This window comes from Chrysoperla carnea, chromosome 4, assembly GCF_905475395.1.
Source record: "Chrysoperla carnea chromosome 4, inChrCarn1.1, whole genome shotgun sequence".
NCBI classification, from domain to species: domain Eukaryota; kingdom Metazoa; phylum Arthropoda; class Insecta; order Neuroptera; family Chrysopidae; genus Chrysoperla; species Chrysoperla carnea.
This window is the reverse complement of record NC_058340.1, coordinates 30,927,081-30,952,401: the sequence shown is the minus strand read 5'-3', so window position 1 is coordinate 30,952,401 and position 25,321 is coordinate 30,927,081. Positions and strand designations below refer to the sequence as shown.

At 27.8% G+C, this 25,321-nt stretch overlaps 1 protein-coding gene across 3 annotated transcripts; it reads left to right on the top strand.

Moving 5' to 3' along the window:
- The first annotated feature begins 530 nt into the window (after nt 1–530).
- LOC123297568 (gonadotropin-releasing hormone II receptor) lies at nt 531–24,793 on the top strand. 3 transcript variants are annotated; one of them, XM_044879291.1, is made up of 7 exons: nt 533–930; nt 5,830–5,978; nt 6,754–6,859; nt 10,120–10,333; nt 11,260–11,383; nt 18,312–18,456; nt 24,560–24,793. In XM_044879291.1, the coding sequence occupies exons 1-7, from the start codon at nt 658–660 to the stop codon at nt 24,584–24,586; spliced, it is 1,038 nt and encodes a 345-aa protein (XP_044735226.1). In that variant the 5' UTR covers nt 533–657; the 3' UTR covers nt 24,587–24,793. The 3 variants fall into 3 exon arrangements, with proteins under 3 accessions (XP_044735225.1, XP_044735224.1, XP_044735226.1); XM_044879290.1 differs by lacking the exon at nt 24,560–24,793 and having other exon boundaries at nt 531–930; nt 10,120–10,318; nt 18,312–19,595; XM_044879289.1 differs by lacking the exon at nt 24,560–24,793 and having other exon boundaries at nt 532–930; nt 18,312–19,595.
- The last annotated feature ends 528 nt before the right edge of the window (nt 24,794–25,321 follow it).

Genomic DNA, 25,321 nt, shown 5'->3' with positions numbered 1-25,321 from the left:
TTACAAGCACAAGCACAAACATTTTTAATGTTTTTTCGCCCTTTGGGAAGTTAGTTGTGTGGACTTAAGGGATCGCACCGACTATGCACTGCCAATTTATTAAAAAGATGTAATTATGAAAATGATGAAAAAATAGAGCCCACTTTTAAAAATTCTTTCACTAAAATTTGAATCAATTTTTGTACCGTCTATAATAATTGCGAAAAATTTTGTGTGCTTATAAAAATAGAGTTATTATCATACAATAAAATAGGTAATATTAAAAATTAACTCTCCAAAAAAAAAAAAAAAAATTAACTTTTATCATTTCGCCCCAAGAGATATGTTGTTATATTATATTAATAAATATAATAAATTAATGGTAATTTTTATTTATTTTTTGTTTCAGATTATGTTTTAAACGGGGTAACATCTGGTAACTAAGCATCATATTATATTGTTATCATCTCATAAATTAATTTCCAATTAAAATATGATATTTATGTACACGAAAAATATAGAAAATTCAAATATTCAAATAAATTTTCAAATAATTATGAAGTATATTAAATCTTGAGTTTTTACCGCAAAAAAAATAAATAAATTAATTAATTAATTAATTAAACTAGAGAATTCGTTTAAAAAATATTAAAGAAGGTTATAAATATAGTGGTAAAAATGCCTACACCACCGGCAGGTATTGAAGATCATCGACAATTACCAGACTGGTCAATTGTGGTTGATTCAAATTCACAAGCAAATGAATCCGAATTACCAATTGATATGCGGTTTAATGATGGGCATATGTTATCAATTATTGTGTATAGTATATTAATGGTAATATCGGCAACTGGTAATATTACGGTGTTAGTTTTAATATTACAACGGCGTAAGAAGACTCGATCCAGAATTAATATGATGTTAATGCATTTGGCGATTGCTGATTTAATTGTAAGTATAATTCGTGAACTTTTATATTTTTAAGCTACATTTATATTTTTAAGCTAAGGATAGTGTAGGCGTTGAGTGGATTTTGAATGCATTCACAGATCTTACCGAACAGGGAATGTATTTCGACGTATTTTGACCCACTGAATTCGAATTTTCAACTTGCTCATCGCTCGAAGCATCCGTAAATATATAGCCTAAAATCCGGTACGAAAACCTGATAGATTTTGCGAAAACAAATTCTTTGAAACAATCTCAAAAGGAATACACCTAATTCTTAGATTACAAACTTCTATACCAAGATTATATTTGATCGTTGCTTAATCCTATCGAGACCTTGGCTTTGTGAAAATTCATCATTGTGAATATCGTCAATAGATAAAATTATTTATGTAATTTTTTTATCAAACACTTGTTTTTTTTTTCAACTGAGTAATTTTGGTCCTCATCAAAGTTGTTTTATTTTCCACTAGGATTAATTTTGTGTTTTTTAATTAATTAATTTTTTAATTTGTAATTTAGTGGTTTAGTAGATTCGGTCCATTAGTTTTTAATAAAAAATTTTAAAAAAACATTGTATTTAACTTGTAAAACTACAATAATAGGGTTCTTGATATCATCTCAGATTTATAAAAGATTCTACAGGGCCTTTAAAAAGTGTTTACTGTCAATTATTTTATGTATTTCTTCAAAAAGAAAAAAAAAAAAACAGTCGATTTAACCCGGTTTCAGAAATTTTTTTGTAAAAGGTTGCTGAAATGTTCTTTTAATAATCGTTACATGGTTCCTATACTTATCACGAGAAAGATGGAAGATCCAGCCTAAGAATCCTTTAGAATCCAACTACCTACATTTTTTACTTCATGAAAACTTTAAATGTGCTAATAAGTCACTGGATTGTATAAAAAGAACGCCAAAGTATTATTTATATAAGACAAAATTTTCTTTCTGAGAAATAACACATAGTTCATAAGTTTTCTTATTTTTTATTCCTGTTTGAAATAAAATATTATATAATTTATACAGTCTTTATACGTTTTTCTAATAAAAAAAACTTTTTGTTTTTTGAAATATATAAAACGAGCTCGATACGTGCGGAACTCCGCAGTACAGTACCCGTGGCTAAAAGCAAGCTCGAGAAATAATAAGTTAATAATTTACTTTCTTTTTATACATAGGCAATTTTATTACAGATATGATATACAAGTTACATAACAAACAAAGTTATATTAAAATACTATTTTTCTAACATGGTTTTTCCTAAACAGTATATTTTTAGCGAGTCTATTTTTGTCATTAGCCAGCACCATAAACTTGTTAATGATGTAACTCATGTAAACTCTAACGGTTTACAAGATAAGTCCGTAGGAACCAATTGACCTTTATTGGTCATTTACGAACTTCATATTTAAGAAAAAAAAACAAGACTTTTATTCAAAATTGTTCTGCCACTCGTATATCCTTAATGCGAAATTGTGAAGTCTATGTTTACTTATGGTTAATTCTTAGCCAACATGCTCATGTCGATAATATATTTACGCCCTTATTTTCCGAATACATTCAAACCAATTGACAAATTATATATCTTGACAAAAATATCAACCTACTTATTTGTGAAAATATTTCTTAGATTAACGAGAAGAAGAAGAAAAAACATCGACTTTATAAAGCTTTCAATAAAACAAAAAAAGATAAAGTAATATATTATAAACCTATGCAAAGTTTTTCCTTTACTTTTACACACAAACGAAACATAAACTGCCAAAACGTATTTACAATGAAAGAGCTATACTTGACAAGGGTTAGTTTTTCCGTTTTTGTATGTGATCCCTAAAAACCTCATTTGTGTGTTGTGGATACTTTGATCGAAAACAAATATTATTTTTCTCTAAGTTAATTTTCAGGGACTTTTTTAATACAACTGTAGTTTATTAAAAATTCATTTACATTTGAAGTTTGTCCAATAAAAATGAAATGTTAGTCGAAAGAAAATATGATCTTAACATGGAGGCAAATAAATATTTATAGGATTACTAGAACCAAGACAATTTAAGATTTAGAGTTGAAACTATTGGTACTTTATTTTCAACTTTGGTGACGAATTTTGTTATAACTACATAACTACATGAATGTAGACGAAACATACAATATCGAAAGTTAAATTTTTCAATTTTCGATATTTTGAAAATTACTCCAGATTCTATAGCTTAAACAACAGACTTTTTTCCGTTCTTGATTAATAAATGATACAGAGTAAAAAATAATTACTGAATTAAAGTAAATGAGTTTACTTCGCTAGTCATATTCTTAAATTCGTTGAAGTAATAAAATAAAATTAAAACATAATAACATAAAATTAAAACATAAGTAGCAAGCAAATATTTTCTAGAAACTTATATATAAAGTCTATAGAAACTAATATAAACAAGTGAAAACAAAAAAATGACTGAGTTAACTTTAAAATACCATGTATAAACAGTGTTGATTACTCTGTCACATTACACATACATACATGTCACACATATATTACTGATATACCCATATAATATATAGTATACAATTTACGCATAATTAGCCCTCTCACGGGTAAACAGTGATGTTTACGAAAAAATGTTCTAAACAAAAGTTGTTTTTTTTTTTTTAAAAAAGGAACATTTTTTATATTTAAACTTTTGTTCTATCTCTAACGGTTTAAAATATGGGTTCTACGGATCCAAGATCCAATTGACCTATGTAGTTCATTTACGAATTTGGCCTCACTTTTTACGTCTTCAACACGCTATAAAAATTTCAGCTAGATATCTCTTTTCGTTTTTGAGTAATCGTGATGACAGACGACAGACAGACAGACAACCGGGAATGGACTAATTAGGTGATTTTATGAACATCTATACCAAAATTTTGTTCATTGCATCAGTATTTTTAAGCGTTACAAACTAAAGACTAAACTTAGTATACCTTTTTATATTTCATATACATGGTATAAAAAGTATCTGGAAGCATATAAAGTATTTGGCAGTTTTTCTGTACTTCTAGCGTTCCACTATTCAAAAATAATAATTATCTGACTTTATGTATTATATATGAAATATTTATGTAACGTATATATTATATATGAAATATTTCATATTGAATATTCGTATAGGAATGTAGACAGATTTTTGGAATTCAAAAATAAATAGAAACATAGACGATTGAAGAAATTATTAAAATAAGTATATTTTTATTACAACAAAGGTTTTCTATTTAAATTGATATGAGACTTTCAAGCTTAAATTTAACTTGATATATAGTAGAATAAAATTACACCTTGTGTATGGATAAAAAGTTCGGGCTTTGAAACTTTGGGGTTTTTCTTTTCACATCAAAATAAGTATTTTATGAAATTTTTTACTTTCCCGGAGTGATGCAACATGTTTTTCAGAAATTTTATCATTTTTATTTTATATTCGCAAGAGGAGACATCGGTGCAAATCAAAATTTGGTAGGTTTGTAGTCAATGCTAAGAACTACTCCTCATATTTTTTTTGGGAGGTTTCGCCCTTCCCCTCCCAGTTATATATATATATATATATGTATACATACCTATGGTAAAACAGTTCATTTGACTGTAACTTGAAAAATATTTGATTGATTTTAATGAAATTAATACCAATAGTAGGTTTTATTATTTACAACTTTCGGTTAAAATTTTAGCGAAATCCGTTAAATAGTTCGGATCCAAAATTTCTAATTTAGTGAATTGTTTAAAATGGCTGCCATTTTATGTCATACGATATTTGAATTTTTTGAGTCAAAAATAAACTAGAAACTGATTTTTATCCAAATCGGAGAGAATTTTTCTGGATAGTTCATAATCGGAATCATTCAATTTATTTAATTTTTTCGTACGGAACCTTTTAACATATACAAATTCATTCTTAGTCGATTTCATTTGTAAGTAAAGCGTGATATTAAGGATCGTTAATTATGAATTAGAATCTAAAGTTGTCATAAGTATTTGTATTTAAATATGTAGAAACATTTGTTGTTAGATGGTAGTTCTAAAATTAGTTTCTAATTTGGATGATAATTATGCCGTTGTCATTTATATAATACTTATTCCTGTAGGATTTTGAGATTCCTTCCTTCGATGTTGTACAATTAGTTTATAAATAAATAGAATAATAAATAGTTCACATAACAGTACATTTATGCTGTATGCACGTTACGTAGTAATTCAAAAATCAATGGATCGAAGTAAACGCCTTTATTTGGTTGTTGATATTCTTATAACAAGTAAATGTTTCTTAACTCAAGAATTTCAACATTTAATTCAAGAAAATGTGCATTTGAAGAATTTGAGGAATTTAATAAAATTGAAATATACAAATATGCAACAAGGTCTTAGTATTGTCCACTTTTGTCACAAGTGTACGAATATAAAAGCATGTCTTTATGGACTTAAACGTTCATTCTCCTTTAAAAATTAAAGTATAACAAGTAAATAGTTTTTTGTATCCCACGACAGTTTTCACAAGTAACAGGTCGAAATTTCGCATGTGGTATTGCTAGGACAAACTGAAACATTTTTAATTTGTGAGCGTAGGATATTTTCTTTCATGGGGCTCCGAAAATTTTTAACTACATCAATCTTTCAAATGATTAATAACTCTTTTGTTTGTTATTATAATAACAAAAATAATTAAACAATAAACAGAAGTGGTTGTACATTTTAAAAAGCAGAGTGTTAGTCAACCCAAAACCCAGAAAATTTCCAGTTTTTGGCATCTAACGATCGGGTGTCAGTCATGCCAAAAATTACTTGTAGAACAACTTCCAGATATTCCATAACCACGAGCTACGATCTAGGCAAGAGATGGATCCGCGCTTGTTTATTAATTAATTTTTTTTTGTCCCCAGGTTACTTTTCTTATGATGCCACTGGAAATTGGTTGGGCGATAACAGTGTCATGGAAAGCAGGTGATGCCATGTGCCGTATAATGGCATTCTTTCGAATGTTTGGTTTATATCTATCCAGTTTCATTTTAGTATGCATTAGTGTCGATAGGTAAGTCCGTAAAGTAAAGAAATATTATTTTTGAGAATACGAAATTGAGCTTCTAATTGAAATTTTGAAAGTTTTTCAAATAAATATTTAATTTCTACGGTTAAAATCTCTGCTTTTAAAGTAAGTTAAGTTCGTTTAATTCCAAATTTTTTTTATAGTTCATTTTACTTACGAATTACGAATTTGGGAAGTTTGTAGTCATCGTATACATTAAATTATTTTATGTTTCAAAAACGTTTTTATTCACGTGTGACTTCCAACATTTTTAACATGTTACCATGTAAACAAGTAACAATCTTAAATAATAAATATTTTACAACAATATGCCATAAATTGTTCACCATAAGTGATTATTACTTCCAAGTAATCGTATACGACTGTGTCACATATCTTCACAACGTTTCCTATACGATATTTTTCGCTTGACTATAAAATAACAATACAACAATAATTACTTTATTATATATTATCGTGTTCAATTTTCCTCAACATATTTTCCATTATAGTACGAGAACTGATAACGTTTTCGAGAGTTTATTTTAAGTTGAATTTCGAAGAGATGTTTCTAACTTAGGAATGGATGGAATACGTCTTGCATTTGAGAATGATTGCGTTAATTAAAGTGTGATTTGTATTAGTTAAGCAACTGAATTCTTAACTATAATTATAATGCTAAATTCATTTAAAATTAAAGCATCACTAAAACCATGCCGTTAATCCATATAACTTTGGTATCATTATTATAAAGATAAGTTTTTTTAATTGATTTTTATAGATATTATGCGGTCTTAAAGCCCATGAATTTTTCTGGCATCGACACCCGCGGAAAGTGGATGGTAGTTGGTGCATGGATTGCCTCAACAGTTTGTAGTGCTCCCCAGGTTAGTTTATATTTTAAAGTTTAAAGTAGTTCGATGACGATACAAATAGAGGTATATATATCGTCAAGTATATGTTTTAATATTTAATCACACCTTACAAAATATTGGAAACTAAAAAAAATTTTGACATTTTCCTTATAATACCTGAGGAAATGTAATTTTATGAATATTTTCCCTTTTACATCATTTTGAATGTTTGACTTTTTTTGTAATTCACTAGAAATTTAATTTTATTCGTATACAAAGAAAAAAAAAATATGATTTGCGACCCGAGAAAATACAATTTTCCATTTTTCAACACAATTTTCAGTGAATATTCAAAAAAATAGAAATAATAAATTTATTTTTATATAAAAATATCTCATTGTCTGTCATACACATATTTTTAAAATATTCTGTTCCGGTTAAATATAAAATTTTTGACTTTATTTTGTATTTATTTTTTTTATTAAATTTAAATACATTTTATGATTTAACTTCCGGGAAATATTTGATAAAAATATCCTTTTATTGTGAACATAAACAAAAATTTTTATACAATTTAAAAATTGGTGTAGATGTAGGCGTTATAGGTAATCTACAACACTACAAAAAAGGCTATAATGAGAGAGTTGCGCTTAAGTTTTGGGCTCGATATTATTTAATTGTTCCGCCTGCTCGAAAATTGAAGAATATCTCGACTAGAAATTACTTGGTGCTAGCTTTAGGTTTATAAAGCATCGATAAGTTGTAAGGTTAAATAGTTAAAGCATCAGAGTTCTTAATTTAAAAGGGTTCAAGGTTAGGATTTAACTTTAGTTTAGGATGCAAAATATGTATAATTTTGAATTTGATTCCAAAATTTAATATTTAATGTGCGATACTCCTTTCTCCGCATTCAAAAGTTCGTACTGTTCAGAAAATTCAAATTTTGAAAATTAAAATTAACCATTTTAATCTGCCATTTTAAAACAGCCAGAAACTCTATTTCCATAACAAAATTGGAAGCAATAGGTACTTTTTGCGTTACACGTTGTATTATAACAAAAATCCATTTTTCTACTTTGATTGATTACGAAAATAATAATGCTTCCGTTGTTCGAGGAGACAAAAATCACTTTCAAAAAGTGGCTAGGTTCGTCACCCAAAATAAATATATCCAGTTTAGTCATAATATATCAAATGTCGGATATCAAATAATGGAATATATGAAAAAAGAAATTGCTGAACATAAAATTTTCACATAGGTACATGATGAAAGGATTGCACGCATCAAATAAAGAAGAAGGTTGGCTATTTTTTCGTTACTATGATATTAGATAAAACACATTGATTATGACATCATTAATATAGAGAATGTTTTTTTTATCGTCTTTTAGAAACAAATTCACCAAAAAACAAATCATGATTTTCTGTCAATGCTCGTTCATTGACTCCTGATAACTCTTTAGGAAAAAATAAATTACAACTACTTTAATAGCTTTTTTCAAATAAATGGAACTTTGTATGAAGAATATCATTTTTTTATTTTATGAAAGAAATTGTAAAGTCGTTAGAATCAATTTTTCCGAAAATTTTTAAGAGTGGGAAGAATCCAAAAGGCCACCAAAAGCACGAAAAATTTTACTTTAATGTAGATTTTCCAGGAAATATGAAATATAAGAGAAAGTTTATATATACAAATCGATCAATAATTTTACGCTCCATAACTTTGGTTCAATTATTTTTTTTCTAAAACGCAAAAGTTTCGAGTAAATTGCAAAAATTGTGGAAAAACGTGGAAAATCATTGTTTTTTTTATCAGGTGACATAATTGGTGCACCCAAACATTTATCAAGAATATCTAGAAACCAATTGGAAATTCATGCACAGGCCATTATGGGATAAAAATTGTCTGAATAAGCAAAAAATGTACATAATTTCTTATTGACAAATTGTTAAATACTCTTCTAAGCTGCCAATTTGATTCTTAAAAATGGGTATTTCTCAAAAACTTGCATTTTAAATTGTCATACAGAAAACTATACAAGTTTTCTTTTACTAACACATCACACATTTTAGTTTGCTATAAATAGAAATTTCTCTATAGAAATAAAACACCGTTAATAAATACCGTTATTAACGCACGCGTTAATAGTCGCAATATAGACTTAGAATATGGTCTAAAATAGAACTGTCAATCAATACGGCCTCTGTAACTTAAATAAACGTTATAAAACCTGTACCTATATTACAATTCTCATAATTCAACTTTTATTAAAAAACATAAAATTATGTAAATCAGCAGCCGGCTTTGTAAAATGATAAAACTAATTAAAGTTTACCTGTATTTATACCAAATATATTTTTTATTCTAAACGAGTCGGAAAATCTTTTGAAACATCACCTGCACAGTTTGTTTTTTTCATGTCTAAGCTTTTTGTATTTTCATCGTGAAAATATAAATCGTTGTAAATTTATGTAAGTAGGAAACAATATTTCCTTTTTTATAATTATTACTAGCAGATACTCAACCGCTTTGCTGGGCAATTTCTCCTTTGAAAACAAAACTATCACGTTATAGCCCTCACTCATTCTCTCCTTTGTTCACAATTATATGGATTTTAATTTTTTGGTGGGGAACTTTTTTGAAAATGAAGCTTTACCCATGATACTCGCTGACATTGTAACTTTCTTTAGGTCCAATTATTAAATTGTCCTGATTTTTATATTTACCCGTTAGAAAATTGCAAAATCGAGAAATTTTTTTATTACCAATTTCCAAAAAGAACAAAAATCGGGTGCATTTAATGCCTGTTCAAATAGTTTTTGACATAGGGTCTAAAATCGATCCAAATATTGCAATATCTCAGAAACTCTCTGCTTTTATACTTTTTGGATCAAAATTACCCCATCCATCGAGTTTCATCAAATTCCAATACAAAATTTTTTTTTTGATTTTTTACTTAATGAAATTGCAAAAAATTGAGAAATTTTTTTTCTCTCCAATTTCGAAAAAACTCAATATATAAGGTAATTTTGACTCAAAAAGTACAAAAATTGGGTGAATTTGATGATTGGTCGAATAGTTTTTGAGATACGGTTGATCCGCTTGGGAACTACGATGCCATAAACCAATCAATCAGACTCGATTTTCTTTCTGGAATCAAATGAGGCTCAAAAGTACGTACTTTCGTTACAACCATGGACCACAGACCTTTTTAATTCATTTTGCACTCACTTGTCTCTCTTTTTGGGTGACTAAAAACTTCATTTTCAAAATTACTATTTTTGATTCACAGATGGTTGTTTTTCGTGTCGCACAACATCCAAATGTAACATGGTACAAGCAATGCATCACGTATGGTTCTTTTCCAACGTACGCACATGAATTAACATATTCGGTATTCGGTATGGTTGTCATGTATGGAATACCATTGAGCGTTATTATATACACATATTCATCGATATTATTGGAAATATTTCGAAGATCACGTGAAGGTACTGAAGGCAATGGTAGTGTATTATATATATTTTTTATGATAGAAAGCAAAAAAAAATTAAAAAATGAAATGATTGATGTATTTTAAATTGAACTTATTATTATTGTTAAAGAGCTGTCTTGTTAAGGTATTTCTATCGATATGCGAAGAAAAGTAGGTAGTTTCGCTCGAAAAATTCCAGAGTGGTAGTTTTAAATGATATACCGCTTTAAAAAATTGAGGACCGTTAACTGACTCTATTAGATGCTATAAATTTTTTAAGTGGTCGATATTTTACATGTAAAGGATGGAAATTCATACTATTTAAAAGAGATTTTTTAGCAGTTTTAGTTCGCCTTTTTGCTACAGAAAGAATCTTTTTCAAAAAAAATTAGATATATGTAAATAAAAAAATTAGGGGTGCTTAGAACAAAGATAACTTTTTGAAGAACATTTAGACTAATTCAGAAGTGAATTGTACAAGCGACAATGTTGTACACTTTACTCTGTGTGCTGAGATGATGGAATGCTTGTACACAGTATACGCAAATGAGCAATATTTGATATTATTGTTGTAGCGTTGACAGATTTATTATAGTTGATATCTTTAATACAACAACTAGTTATAGAAGTATGTTTTTGTTCGATCTAAGATATCGCGTTCTTTATTATGTTGATAGAAATACCTTAATAGAAAAGGCTGATATACTTTTAATTTGAAATAAAGACAAAACGGTATGAGATATCAATATGATTTCTTTTTAATTTAAGACATTTGATGTACATAATTCGCGGTTACAACAATGCTTTTGCTTTGTAGAGGAAATCAAAATCTTACCACCAGCGAGCCATAAGACTTATAACCCAACTAGCCATAAGAATTTAGTATATACAAATGCATGTCACCTCCAAGAATTAATATATTTGATATGTGTTTTTTTATGTCTAATCTATTTGCAGATACTATAAGAAGATCCAGTTTAGGATATTTGGGTCGTGCCAAAATACGAACATTAAAAATGACAATTATAATTGTTTTAGTATTTTTTATATGTTGGACACCATATTATGTTATGGCGTTATGGTGAGTAAAAATTAATTTTTTTAAATATTTTACTATATCTAGTTTTTTTCCGTTCTATTTTAATAAAGATTTTATTCTTACACTATGAAAAAGTAACAAGTTAAAAGAAAATATGTTTGCACTTTAAGGCACTGCATAGATTGAAATTTAGGTTTTGATATGTTGTTAATTGCTAAACTAGTAGGTATAAAATAATGTTTTGAGAAAAATTTTACCAAGGGTTTTCTTGTAATTAATCATTGAAATTTCAAATTTTAACATGTTATGAATAGCAAATGTTAAATTATTGTAATATCTTCAATAATGTTACTCCACATTCAATAGATTAGAAAATAAAAAATTTGTACTTTTATAAATTATATCTCGATCATATTTTGTATGAAAAATTATAAATAAAATCGTCTGGCGAAGAGTTGTGTTAATTAAAAAGATAAAAAATTCACGAAAATTTCCGTCCGGGCAAAGTCAAGAGACGATTATTCATTAATTTTTTTAATTAAATAATTATATGAATCCGATTACTAGTGAGCTATCTAAATTTAAATAATTAATTTACAGATAAAAGTTTTTAATTTCTGAGTGTATTTTAAAATTTTAGTGTACTGTTGGATCAACCCTATCAAGTAATTATTTTCTTCGTTGAAGAAAATTTTTAAATATCCAAGTACTAATTATCTTCTTGAATTAAGTGTTGAGAACTTTAACAGCCAATTAAACCCGATTACTTCAATTCACTAATTTATTTTTTAATGTTTATAGAAACAACGAAACAAATCTAAATTATTCATTTTCAATGTTCGTGAACGAAAATTATCGAATCCAAATCATTTCGTATCAGCAAAGGGAATAAAATACTTTTTGAGTTTGCAGATAATAATTTAATATTTGGCATTTCTGTTGAGATTTCATTGTTATAGGGATTTAGGAAAATCATCCTCCAAGAGGAATGGATGTTAAATTAATTAAAAAAATTTTTCATTTAATAAAAACTAATCATGACTTAATTTATTTCTGAGTCCAGAATTATTGAGTCTGAATTAAATAACTTTAATAAATAAATCGTAGTTTTTGATTATAAATCAAATCATCGGATTTGATTATGTATTTAAAAAAAAAATTCCTTTGTAAAAAAAAGAAACTGTAGATTTTGATACTAAATGTCAACTTTGGAATAGATTCCAAAAAATAACTCAAGAGTCAATGTGTCAAAGATGCAAAACTCAGGCAGTATACTATCTTAATCCTTGTTGATGTGACATTTTCAAAATTATTTTTCACAACCTTAAAATCATAAAGATTATGCCGACAATACTATATACAGTGTGTTTATTTTAATTTAGCCAGTATTTCTCTGGTAATTAATTAATTGTTTGGGATACAAAAATAATTATTTTCATCTTTCCACAACATCTTTTTTTATCTAACTATATTAAAAATATGAATAAAACCATCCCTGAGGCTGGTTATTTTTATTGTAGTGCCTCTTCAAATTTTTATTTAAATCCTTTGAAATTATTGTCTGATGAACATGGATAAATTTATTTTTCTTTTGAAATTCCTTTTTTTATGAACTGTAATGAATTTATTTAAACATTTTTGAAATGTAAAGAAAAAAAACGACTTTTTCAACACGTGTAACTGAAGGGCGTATTTATCTCTACATTTTTAACACAAATAATATTGCACTAAGGCTATGTTCAAAAAGATGTACAGATTGTTTAATATTATTTAAACGAAGTAAGAATCTCTATAATCAAAAATTTTTTTATTCAAACATTACCTCAATGAAAAGTGGTTAAAATAATCTTAAGAAATTTTGAGATTCGATTTACCACTAAATGGCATATATGTGTATTGTGCTCTTATTACATGCCACTTTTTAGATGCTCTTGTATCTCAAAAATTTGTACGAACAACTTCTCCTTAGAATCGGTCCTTGTAAGCTAGCTAGGGTAGTACTAGACATCGGTTCAAATTGTTCACTTTCGAAGTGTCTGCTGACAAAGCAATTCGGTGCATCATTAAGGTAACATAATCCAAAAATATGTTAGATAGTGCTTTCACTGTCCATCAAATACGCAATAACCATGCTAGTTAATTCCGAAATTCTTCCATTTCCATTTCCATCATGGTGATAGAAATTTTATTGTAGATAAAAAGTTGTGAATTTTTTCACAAAGTGATAACTGTATTGTATAGTGAACTGTAATAGTCTTGTCGGCATGTTGAAAATGCTGAAAAATAGAGATAATGCTCTTAAAAATATGTGCGATAAATTTTCTATTTGGGATAATGTCTAGAAAAGTGCACATTTTCTAGACATTATTCCGAATGCAACGGGTTATCACACATATTTTTAAGAGTATTATCTCTATTTTTTACCATTTTCAACTTGTGGTCTAGACTAGTAAGAGGTAAATTTTGGTCACTTGACGATTCGTTAGAGCTATGCAGCTGCTTATGCTTAAGTTTCAATTTTGTGTCGCAAAGTTAGCTTTCCTGTCTACGCCGAAATCGAAATAGGTTCATGTACTTTGCGACACAAAAGCATTGTCCATCAGGTAATGGATTGAGACCCACAGGGAACGAAACTCAGAGGGTGGAGCAAAACGCATCTGAAAAAAAAAAACGTTAAGGAAAAATTATTGGAGAAAGAATTAGGTACAAGCCTAGTTGTTTTAGGTACGTCCCTCTACTTGTGATATTATTTCTATAAATGCATTTCATTTCCCTTACAATCATATTTAAAATACAGAATGTTCAGAATGCAAGAGGGAGCTCTGATTAATTAAAGCCCTGATGAATCTAGTATTAATTAACATTCTGTATACAGGTGTATGCATATAGTTACAACATGTGTCGTATAAAGTGATGATACACTGTATACTCGTATATGTATAACATTATAGTAAAGTAATGTCTCATTATGATTGTTGAAATGTCATATATTTTAAATAAATAATAAAGGTCATACAGATTGTTATGAAAAATCAGTCTGATATACAAAAGAAAAACATATTTATCATCAATAAAATATATATGTATATATGTATGTGTATAAAATGTTGATTTATTTCTTATATCTCGTAATCTTTGTCTGTCACGAAACAATATTTATTGTATACCGGTGATAACTATAAAGTGTATCTATTGCATGTACCTATGTATATAGAGGTCTACACCAATCAGTGTCCGGTGGTGTGAAGAAAGACTGAAAAATTTATATACATGCGGCTCGAAAAAAGTTCAAGGTTTATATTGTAATGATCTACTTTTCGTAGGTGCAATACAAAATGAAACACCATCTTGGTGAATTCTTTGAAAACTTCGATATATTTTAATGTTTAATGCAAAGATACATTAATTATTCCACACAAAATCAATTTACAATATTTCCAAATATATCCACAACTAAAATATTTAACAATAATTAAACGACAACTGTTAACGCATTTTCGTAAATGTAGTTTCCATGGAAACCATGTTCTATTTTTGTTTTTTGTTATTGTATTCTTATAGAAACGACCATCACACACGATAGTAAACTTGTTACAATATGTCGTTTCAAATTTGGCTTTCTAGACGATGGCGACGATTTTCGTAACGGTGTTCTTTTGTTGGGGAAATTATTTTCTCTTATACAATCATTTTTTAGAGAGTTAATGACTGAATTTCAATGAGACCAAAGCTAATATTAATGTAGAAATTGCAGTACCTAATTCATTGTTAAGGAAAATGATCGAAGTTATTAAAACTATTTACCTACGATCATAAATTTATGAAAAATCGGTAATTCAGTAATATAGATTCGAAAATATATCCAAACTAGTGGTGCGGGCTCTTCGGAGAAAACAAACAACCAAAATCCAAGATTATATTCTCCTTATGCTAATATATTTATTATAAGTACACAGTTGTAAGTTAGCTCGACCCGAGAGGAACTCTGCAGTACCCCAGGCTTAAACAGCTGCTGGAAAAATAAAATAATATCAATAGTAATTTACTTTATTTTTATTTATAGGCAATTTTTTAAAAGATATGATACACAAATTACATAATGGACAAAGCTAAATGTTAAAATTATTTCGCTAGTTTTTTTTTCCTACGTGGTACCTTTTTAGATTGAAATTTGATATTAGTAACAAGAAAAATAAAGTTGAAAATGGGGGTAAATCATGGGATTTGATAAAGGATAATATGAATAGTATATATGTGCTTAAAATACGGAATCATAAGCTGTTACAAACTCCATCGATTCTCTTATCATCATGTAGTGGTTTATCACACACACTTAACACTTTTTTTTATTGATGACATTTGTGAACTTGGTCTTGAAGGTTGTTTACTGTTACAAGATATATATCAGTTATAATATAATATATACTTGGACATATTCACATATACATTGATTATACATTCTAACTATGTGAATCGAAGAACAACGACGAACGAATCGCTATCTCATCTTCACGATATACTTACTATACAAGACATTATACAAAATTGTCAATAATAATATTATTTTAAACTTGGTAACTTTCTATTAATCAAATATACTCGTTGTTCGATGAAATTCGAATTTTAATTAAGATATTAACACTTTGTTTTGTATGCTAATCTCCCTGTTTTGGAACAGAGAAGTCAAATTTTATCTCTGATAAGGTGACATTGTCTGGTACTTCATAAAGAGAATTTTATTAATTAACTTCTATTACATCTAAAGAGCAAATCTTTCAAATTTTTATTTTATCTTTGTATTTCCAATATGGACTACGTTAGGCTAAGTTGAATATCCACGAAGGACACATTTAGGCTATAGAGCCCATTGTGATACCTTATATGTGTCTTACCACCTTTTTGCTTATAATTTCATTTATCAGCTCTTCAATTTCAGAGGCTGAGTGCATCTTCTTCATGCCTATACCATGTACTACACCAGCCCATCACAACTATTAATTAAATCAATTTTGTTGCGACGACGGGAATCGAACCCGCTACCCTAACCATACCGCGGACGGAATTGGTTATGCCTTAACCAACTGAGCTAATTATTTCCAAAGTAAAATAAAAAACAATTTTGAATTTTTCTCAAAAATCAATTATTTGTGACAATTGTTTCGAGATCACAAACTGTTCTTTAAGGAAAAATTATGATTGTTGAAAATTACAATTTTAATTGCAAATTTTGATATATTCAAGTAAAATCAAATTTTTGGTAAATAAATTAAGTACAAAGCCAAAAATAATTATAGGTAATAAAAGTAATAAACAAAGCTTACAAAATAATACAAAAAATATTATTAATACAATAATAATAAAATTAAAACCAATACTTTGCAAATTTATATACACACCAAATAAACCTTTCGATTTTCTTCAAGTATACCCAATCATTACAAAAGTTTGTATTTTTAGTACTTTAGGCTTTACGCTGCATTATCAGTCAATCAAAGAGCTATCTATAACATGGATCGCTTCATATACCTACACTATTATGATTATTTTTAAATATCGATTTATCTTTGAAATAAAAAATGTGATTAGCTCCAGCGAGTGATTAATTCCAATAAATTCGAAGGATATTGAAAATCACTTTTGCGTAAAACAATTTATTTGATAAAGTTTTCTCTTAACAGAATTGAATAGCATTTGCAGAAAATAAAACTCAAAATTCAATTTAGCAAAGTATATACACAAATTTTTAATTAACAAAATTAATTAACAGAAAATAATTATTATGTATAATAGACCACAACAATTAATTTAAAATAATTAGATTTTTGTCCGTGTCTATTTTTGACATTTTTGAAGTGGTTTTTCTAAAGTTCAAAATCAAATCAAATTACATAATTTCTTGGAATTTTTCTTAATCAAAATATTTCCACTCGACTTAAGAAAAGAACTTATGTTTTCCGTATATTGTATACGTGTCCCATATAATAATATTAAATTAAAAATTTAAAGAAACTTCCGGCATAAAAATCAGATCTGATCGATTAATTAGTGACATTGCTGCTTCTAACCGGATGAACCGATTTTGTTTTTGTATGAATGGTAATTTGATCAAGAGTGTTCTTAGCTATGTTTCGATATAACAAACCCCCGACAAATGCAATTTATCCCTTGTAAACCGATTTTTGGAAACTTAGCTACAAAATGATCTCAATCAAGTCGGTACGACCGTTTATGGGCTACAATACCACTGAGAAACACACAGACGCACAGATAAAGAGTTTGAACTTATTACACTCTTTCTTAAATCAATATGAAAGTGTTGGTCAAGGACATCAGATGAGATGAAAAGGATACTTAGAGAGCTTTCATTTTTTGGGACAAAATTTTTGGAAATATTTTAATTGAAATTGAAATATTTGAGTTTACTTTCTTCTTTTAAATTATTGTTTTGAATTACCTAATTATTTTACCATTTCACTTTTTGAAATGAATTGAGCCAGGCTTATTTGACCATTGATATCCATAGTTATTATTCATATATTAAAATCAAATGTCATGCCTTTCCAAACTGAATCGATTTTGAAGATCATCGCTAAATTTTTAGTTTTTTCGTGGACGGAAACCTAAGCACGCACTTGAAACATAGCTATAAATACTCTATATCAAATTAACCTTCAAACAAAAAAATGTCAAAATCGAGTCTTTCGTTTAGGAGTTACGATGCCATAAAATCAGATCTGATCTATTCGTTTATGACATCGTAGCTCCTAAACAGATTTAAATTTTTAAGAAAAACTATTTTAAATCTCAGGATTCTAATATTTGATGCACGTAGCGTCGATATCATAGATCCTATCCATTAGGGACTTGTCTATATAAACAAACAAAAAAGAAAACGAGCTCATTTTTTACCTTTAGAAAAGAAGAGATCGAAGAAATTCGTTAATTAATTGATTGTTCTAAATTTTTTTAGGTATTGGTTGGATCGCGAATCAGCATTAAAAGTTGATCAACGTGTACAGAAATGTTTATTTTTATTCGCATGTACGAATTCATGTATGAACCCAATTGTATATGGTGCATTTAATATACGTGCAAGACGTGGTTCACGTGGCCAGGTGAGAGATCGTGCATATACTACTGCTTCTGTTACACGTGAATTAAATTATTCCGAAACAAATGGTTCAACAACGACACGGCATACGACCTTACATACTTCATTATCATTGTCGTTACGTGTTGTCGAATGACAGACATCTTCTACCAAAGTAGTTGATGTGTAGAAAATGATTTGTTGTTTCTTTCGATGTTTTTTATTTTTATTTTTTATTATTGTGCAAAGAATAAGAGAGGAGCTTTTATTCAATTTGTGTGTATGTGTGTGCAGAAAATACAGAAAGCTCACATTCTTACTTTGTTATTTTAAGATGCTTTTTATGCAAGTTTTGTTTTCACATGCAAATGGAATCGATGTAAATTTTTGTTTTTTTAAGTTGCACAAAGAAAAATATTGGTATAGACATAATACAGAATGATTCAAAAATTGTCTTATATTCTATACACTCTGAGATCGTGCAGCTGTACCAATCAAATGAGAGAAGAGCGGGAACTCTTCTCTTAATTATAATGCACCGGAATGGTCAATTTTCTCAAAACAGATATCAAAAATTCTTTCATGTGATAGGTCTCTCAATGTAGATATGTTTAAGTGATATCAATTCAATAGATCATAAACATAAATTTATCTTTTTTGCATAACTTATCCGAGGAGTCACAATTATTTTTTTAAATTTATTTTGCGTCCTGAAAGTGATTTGTTTGAATTAAGGATGTTAGAACCCACGCAGGCTTAGGATTATGATGAATTTTGAATCTTCTGTATTTTAAGGCATGCTATTTAAAAGTAGTAAGAATTTAGACTGGCAAGCCAATGGCACTTAAAATTATCTAGAAAACTGAAATTGATACATTTAAAAATTGTAAAAGATTGGCACTAATTTTCAATTCCTAATATTTGTAATAAAGACAGAGGGCTAAAATTAGCTCATGGTCGTAAATAAAAAAGTAAAAGAGAAATTAAACTTTAAGGAAGGAACGAAAGAGATAATTTTTATAAAGAACAACGTTCTAATTTTTTTTCTTCTATCTCTTACCTCCCTTTGCCTGGGAGAAATGGTGGAAATTGGAGTCAATCTTTATCTTTTACAACAAAAATGTATCAATGGAATATCAATGTAAGTTATAAGTCAATTATTACCCCGACTATTTTTAAATGATATTTTCTGAAAGTCTAAAACCTAGGTTTATAAATTATCTGACTTAAAATAAATATAAGTGTTAGTATACCAGAGCTAAGTAATTTTAAGAAATTTCTACTTAACATTTAGACTATAATTCATTAGTATAGTCCGGTATTGTCCATTATAAATGTTAAAAATTTTCGAGTCATTAAAAATAAAATAAAAACTTTTTTTAATTTAACTTTTAAATAAAAGTTTTTTTAAAATCAATCACCGAAAGAAAAAGCGGTTAACTAGAAAATTTACATAGGATTATTTTCATTTACACATAAAATTGAAAATACAGAGTGCATTTTTCGAATTTCGCCAAATATTTATTAATATGATTTCCATCTGAGATGATGAATTTCAAAAATAAAAGCAGAATCGTTTTGGTATTCTGTCAAATACTAGCTTGCGGCAACTCACCTTCACTAAAGTTAAAGATAGCTACCTAAATTGTACCCAGAGCTAATCTAGCTAGAATCAAAGTCTATGTTAACAAGTATTTGTCCTGAATGAATTGACAGTCCCATAGCTACTGTTTTTAATAACTCAGGTTGAAGGAGGCTTCTCTTTCAACGTTTATACTTCGTTTGCGTATGTTTTTTGTAGTCTTTAAAAAATAATATTATAATTGTAAAACATTGTTCATACATATTACAATATATCAATGGTACATTATGTTGTTTGATTCAAAGTACATCACTTTGCGTATTAACTTTAACTCCCTGGAATATGGTAAAATAATTTGCTCACCAATAATTTACATTTTTTATTTATTTTGCTAAAAAATTTTATTTGTTGCTTATCCCTTATCCGAAAACAAAGACAACCAGCCTCCAGCGTACCCTACTGCCAAATGATTTGCAGCCAGAAGTCTATCTTTTCGCTATTTACTTATATATCTGATCCTTTCTATGGATTGAATTACTTTTTTAGACTTGTGGTTCATCGAAATATTATTTATTATATTGGGCAAAATTTTAAATGGGATACACTCTGTATTATCAATAAACCTTTTTTAATCGATTTTATAAAGAAAAATATTCATTGAAAAGTCCTTCTATATCAATCCTATTTTTTTTTCATTGTTTTCACTACACGTGGGTTTATTTTAATCCTATACATATCAATTGTATGAGTGTTTTGACCACTCTTGTTTCGATTACGTCATAGTCACACCACCTTTATGTGAAAAGACGAAAGGTGGTCGAACTTTGTTTTATGTAAACAAATCGATGAATTTGATTCTTAAGGATGGATGGATTTCAAAGCATGTTGTTTACCATTCTTATAGAAGAACTCTTTTGGAAGATTGTAAAGGAAAAGGTCAAAGAGTCAGTACGGGAACTATTCCATAAGATTTTACCACGTTAATTTCGACCAAAAAGATGGTACCACATAAATGAGAGAAACACATTGTCCAAAAAGATATTACCTCATAAATGGGTGAGGCTTGTACTTTGAAATCGAAATGTAAAAGCAATATTTAATTTAAAATGTCTATAGGTACTTAAGTTGGCCTAAAATCTGACGTTATGAAGACGTGTCTACCTGTTATTCCTCCCGATGAATCCAGCACTGATTATGATCAAATTAGCTACCGTTGAATGAACTTTATGATGTTTAAATAAAAGTTGGAATGAAAAATAATTTTTTATTAACATTTTCCAAAGGATTGAATCAAAGGAAAGAATTTACAAACATCAAAGAACAAGTGAAAATAAAAAATTGATTGAAATAATTGTTAAACGCTACATAGGTTCACTATCATTTTATTCTAATCAACAAGAAAAGTTTAAAAAAACAAAAAGATTTATGTATAATAAAGTGGTGCCTCCCCCCGTTTACAAAAACTTTACTAGGTTTTTTTTTTTAAATCTACATGCTTTAAAACGAATTTTTAAACAAAAAAAATAACCCCGAAAAATGCCCCCTTTAACTCCCTTAATATTCGAATGGATTTAGTATGAATATCTCTGTCTTTGACAGTTTTTGGGAGAGGATAAACTCTTATACCATAACTTTGCTTGTAATATCAATATTTTTATTCGTTATAAACTTGGGACTAAACTTTATATACTCTGATATATTTGATTTACGTACTAAATATAAAAATGATAGACACTGAAAATTAAATGATGGGAATTCAAACATATTTCGACTTTTCTAAATATAATCAACTTGAAAAATTTACATGTATAATCGATTGGAATAAAAAGAAACACAATTTGATATGAATTTGATTAAATAGAAGCTTTTTTGTTCACTTTTTTTGAAACAAAGTTTTGATAACAACATTCTTTTGTTTCTTATTCCGGTAATTGAAGATTTGTAAACAAAAATTCAATTAGAGTAAAATTATTTTTTTTTTCTCAGAATAAGGTTCTCTCTTATTCAATTTATTGTCAGTTCACTTTTTATTCGCATTCAAGAAAAAAAAAACATTTCACATCATTCCTGGGATAAAATGTCAGATAATTTTAGTGGTTAATATTTAGCTTAACTTTAAACAAAATTTCACGCCTATATGATGTTTTAAAGTCCTAAATATGTGGACCAAATAGTTATTTATATTTATATACAATATAAACTAAAATATTTATGTACTGTGATAAGTGTTAAATTTTAAATTGTTATTTTTCAAATTTTCTACTTACAGATCTTGGGCCAGTTCTTAAGCTTTCCAACATTTTGTAATGTCTAATACTATGCCTGGCCCAAAATCTATTATTTTATAAATGTTTTGCATGTAGATATAATTAATTTTAAATGTATAATTATTATTATTTATATGATTCCTTATTCTTCTGAATATTCTGTTATTTTATTATTTTTATTTAATTTCTATTTTTGTTATTGCAATATATGCTTTGTAAATGTAGCTTACATTAAGCTCTCAAATATACAGATTGCTAATTAAATTTTTGTACCTATTCAGAAAAACGTATGGGTCCAAACTAGAATGAAAAGTTAACTAGGATCAAATATTTTGATTGACAATCTGTATAATATTATTTATGTTATGAAATATTTTATGTTGTTAAATGTTGAATTTGTTATTTTGTATACATAAAATAAATAATTAAAATTAATAACAAATAATTAAAAGTAAATATAAATATTAATAAGTGTCTTATTCTATACGGATGTTTCGATCAGATACCTAAATGTTTCGAATCGTTCGATAAGTTAAAAGTGGTTTGAGTCTAAGATAATAAAATGTTTTCAAAACAAATTTTTAATTTACAAAAATGCAGCATTTTGACAAGAAAAAAACCTTTATATTTTTAATTGACGCTTAATTGATTTTATACAGAAAAACGGCTGCATAGATTTTAACGAAACTACATTTTTTTTCGATTCATTTTTGTTCATTTAATTAAAATATACTACCAAAAGTGTTATGTTTAAAATAACGTTAGAAAATTTTATTTTCTTGTAAGAAATTATACTGAATTTTGAAATTTCATGCTTAAAGTATGTACCTGTTACATTTCAACAAACTTTCGTAGAGAGACTTCCGACAACTAACTTTATTATACCTATCCGCATTATTTAAAAATCAAATAATATAAACGTTTACATTGTAATCAAAAAATATTATTTTCGACACAAAATTCCTAGAAAAATTGTTATTGTTCATTGCATAAAGTTAGTCGCACATAAAGGCCACGTAATGAGACTAATAAATTTGTTTTTATAGTAATTTTGAGTGATGAATTGATTGAATTTATTATATTTAAAAACAAGTGAAAACAAACAATTGACTGAGTTAATTGTTGAAATACCATGCATAGACAGTGTTGATTACTCTATCACATTAAACATACATACATGAAACATACGTAACTGATATCCCCATATAATACATACTATACAATTTACGCTTAATTTGCGCCCTCACGGGTAAACAGTAAAGTTTACGAAAAAATGTTTCAGTCAAAAATTGTTTATTTTTTGATAAGGAACATTTTTTACATTTAATCTTTTGTTCTATCTCTAACGGTTTACAAGATGGGTCCTACGGACCCATAGGTCAAGGCCCAATTGACCTATGTTGATCATTTACGACCTTGACCTCACTTTTTACGTCCTGAGTACGCTGTAAAAATTTCAGCTTGATCTCTTTTTTCGTTTTTGAGTTATCGTGTTGGCAGACAGACGGACATACGAACAGAAGGACAGACGAACAGACAACCGAAAATGGACTAATTAGGTGATTTTATAACCACCTATACCAAAATTTTATTCATAGCATTAATATTTTTAAGCGTTACAAACTTGGGACTAAACTTAGTATACCTTGCATATTACATATATGCAAGGTATAATGAGTTAGTTCATGCTTGGAGCCTGCGCACATATTCCTATTATGGGTATTTTTCCCAGTATTCCATCAAAATGAAAAAGTCATTTTATTCGAGAAACCTTCTTAAATTATTTGAATAAATTGATTTGATTATATGATAGAAAAGAGCTTAGCAAAAACTAACAGCTTTTTAAAAGTGTATCGCGAAGAACCCCACATCATTTGAGATGCGTATGGAATAAAGTTTAACATTTTTGGTGGTGGCGTCCTGTAAATATATTATGTGTGCTTATAAAGCTAATTTAAATGCTATTACATGTTCTATGATTCTGAAACTGATCTACCTATTACAGAAAGTTTCAAGAAAATCAGTGCATCCGTTACGAAGTTACCAGGAAAGTTTCAAACCATCAACAATACACATCAAATGTATATACCCGTTAATAATCGTCGACGGAAAATACCCAACAAAGTAAACGAACAAAAACCAAATGTTTTTTTTGTATACACAAAATAAGAAATTGAACTTTTGTAAAAAACCACTTTCTTTTTGAAACTTTTTTTTCTCTCTGTGGTAGTAAAAATTTTATTTTTCGGTCAAATATTTTTTTGTTTTCTATATTCTAGATATGTTTTCAACTGAATTTGTTCTAGACTCCGGAATTAGGTAATTCGACACGTCTTCGAAGCAGTTGTCGGACAACAGTTGATAATGTGGATCTTGTTTGTATTGTATCATGGAAAAAATCATCGATATTAATTGATAATTATGCATCGGGAACACAACAATATATTGTTAATCATTCATGTTTAAATGAAAATGAACGATCATTTCATGTTAATCGTTGTTGAAATCTAAAATCTCCATCCTTCTTAAAAAAAAGTGTGAGTAGTAAATAAATAAATAATTTTATTTTTTAAATAAAAGACTTTAATGTAATTTTTTTAAATGAAAGGAAAAATACTGTTTTGTGTTCGCTATTAAATGTAATTTATAAAGTAAATGTAATTTTTTAATTTAATATTAGCCAAAATAAAAAAAAATGAACAAAAAAATATTATATCAATATGGCGCAAATGATATGCATTTTTTATAAATATAATTATATTCTTTTAACAAAACTATTTGGTTTTATTTATTTAAATTTATCAGGTGTGTTGTACCATATTTTCAGACTCGGATTAGGCTTCTGGATTAATTATAAATCCTGAAACATTTTCCTATTTCAAATTTTTGCCATCTATTATTATTGTTAGATCTGTAGCATCTATAAATAATCAAAATATAATCAGTTTGAATGAAGCAGATTATCTTTGCTTAGTGCATAAAATAAGAAAATTTCTATTCTATTTAACGGCTATACCAAAAAATCGAGCTAAGATCTCTTC

Coding starts and splice junctions, on each gene's coding strand:
- LOC123297568 (XM_044879289.1), top strand. CDS start 658: ATGCCTACACCACCGGCAGGTATTGAAGATCATCGACAATTACCAGAC. Junction 10,334..11,259: donor TGAAGGTACTGAAGGCAATG/GTAGTGTATTAT, acceptor ATCTATTTGCAG/ATACTATAAGAAGATCCAGT. Junction 11,384..18,311: donor TATTATGTTATGGCGTTATG/GTGAGTAAAAAT, acceptor AAATTTTTTTAG/GTATTGGTTGGATCGCGAAT.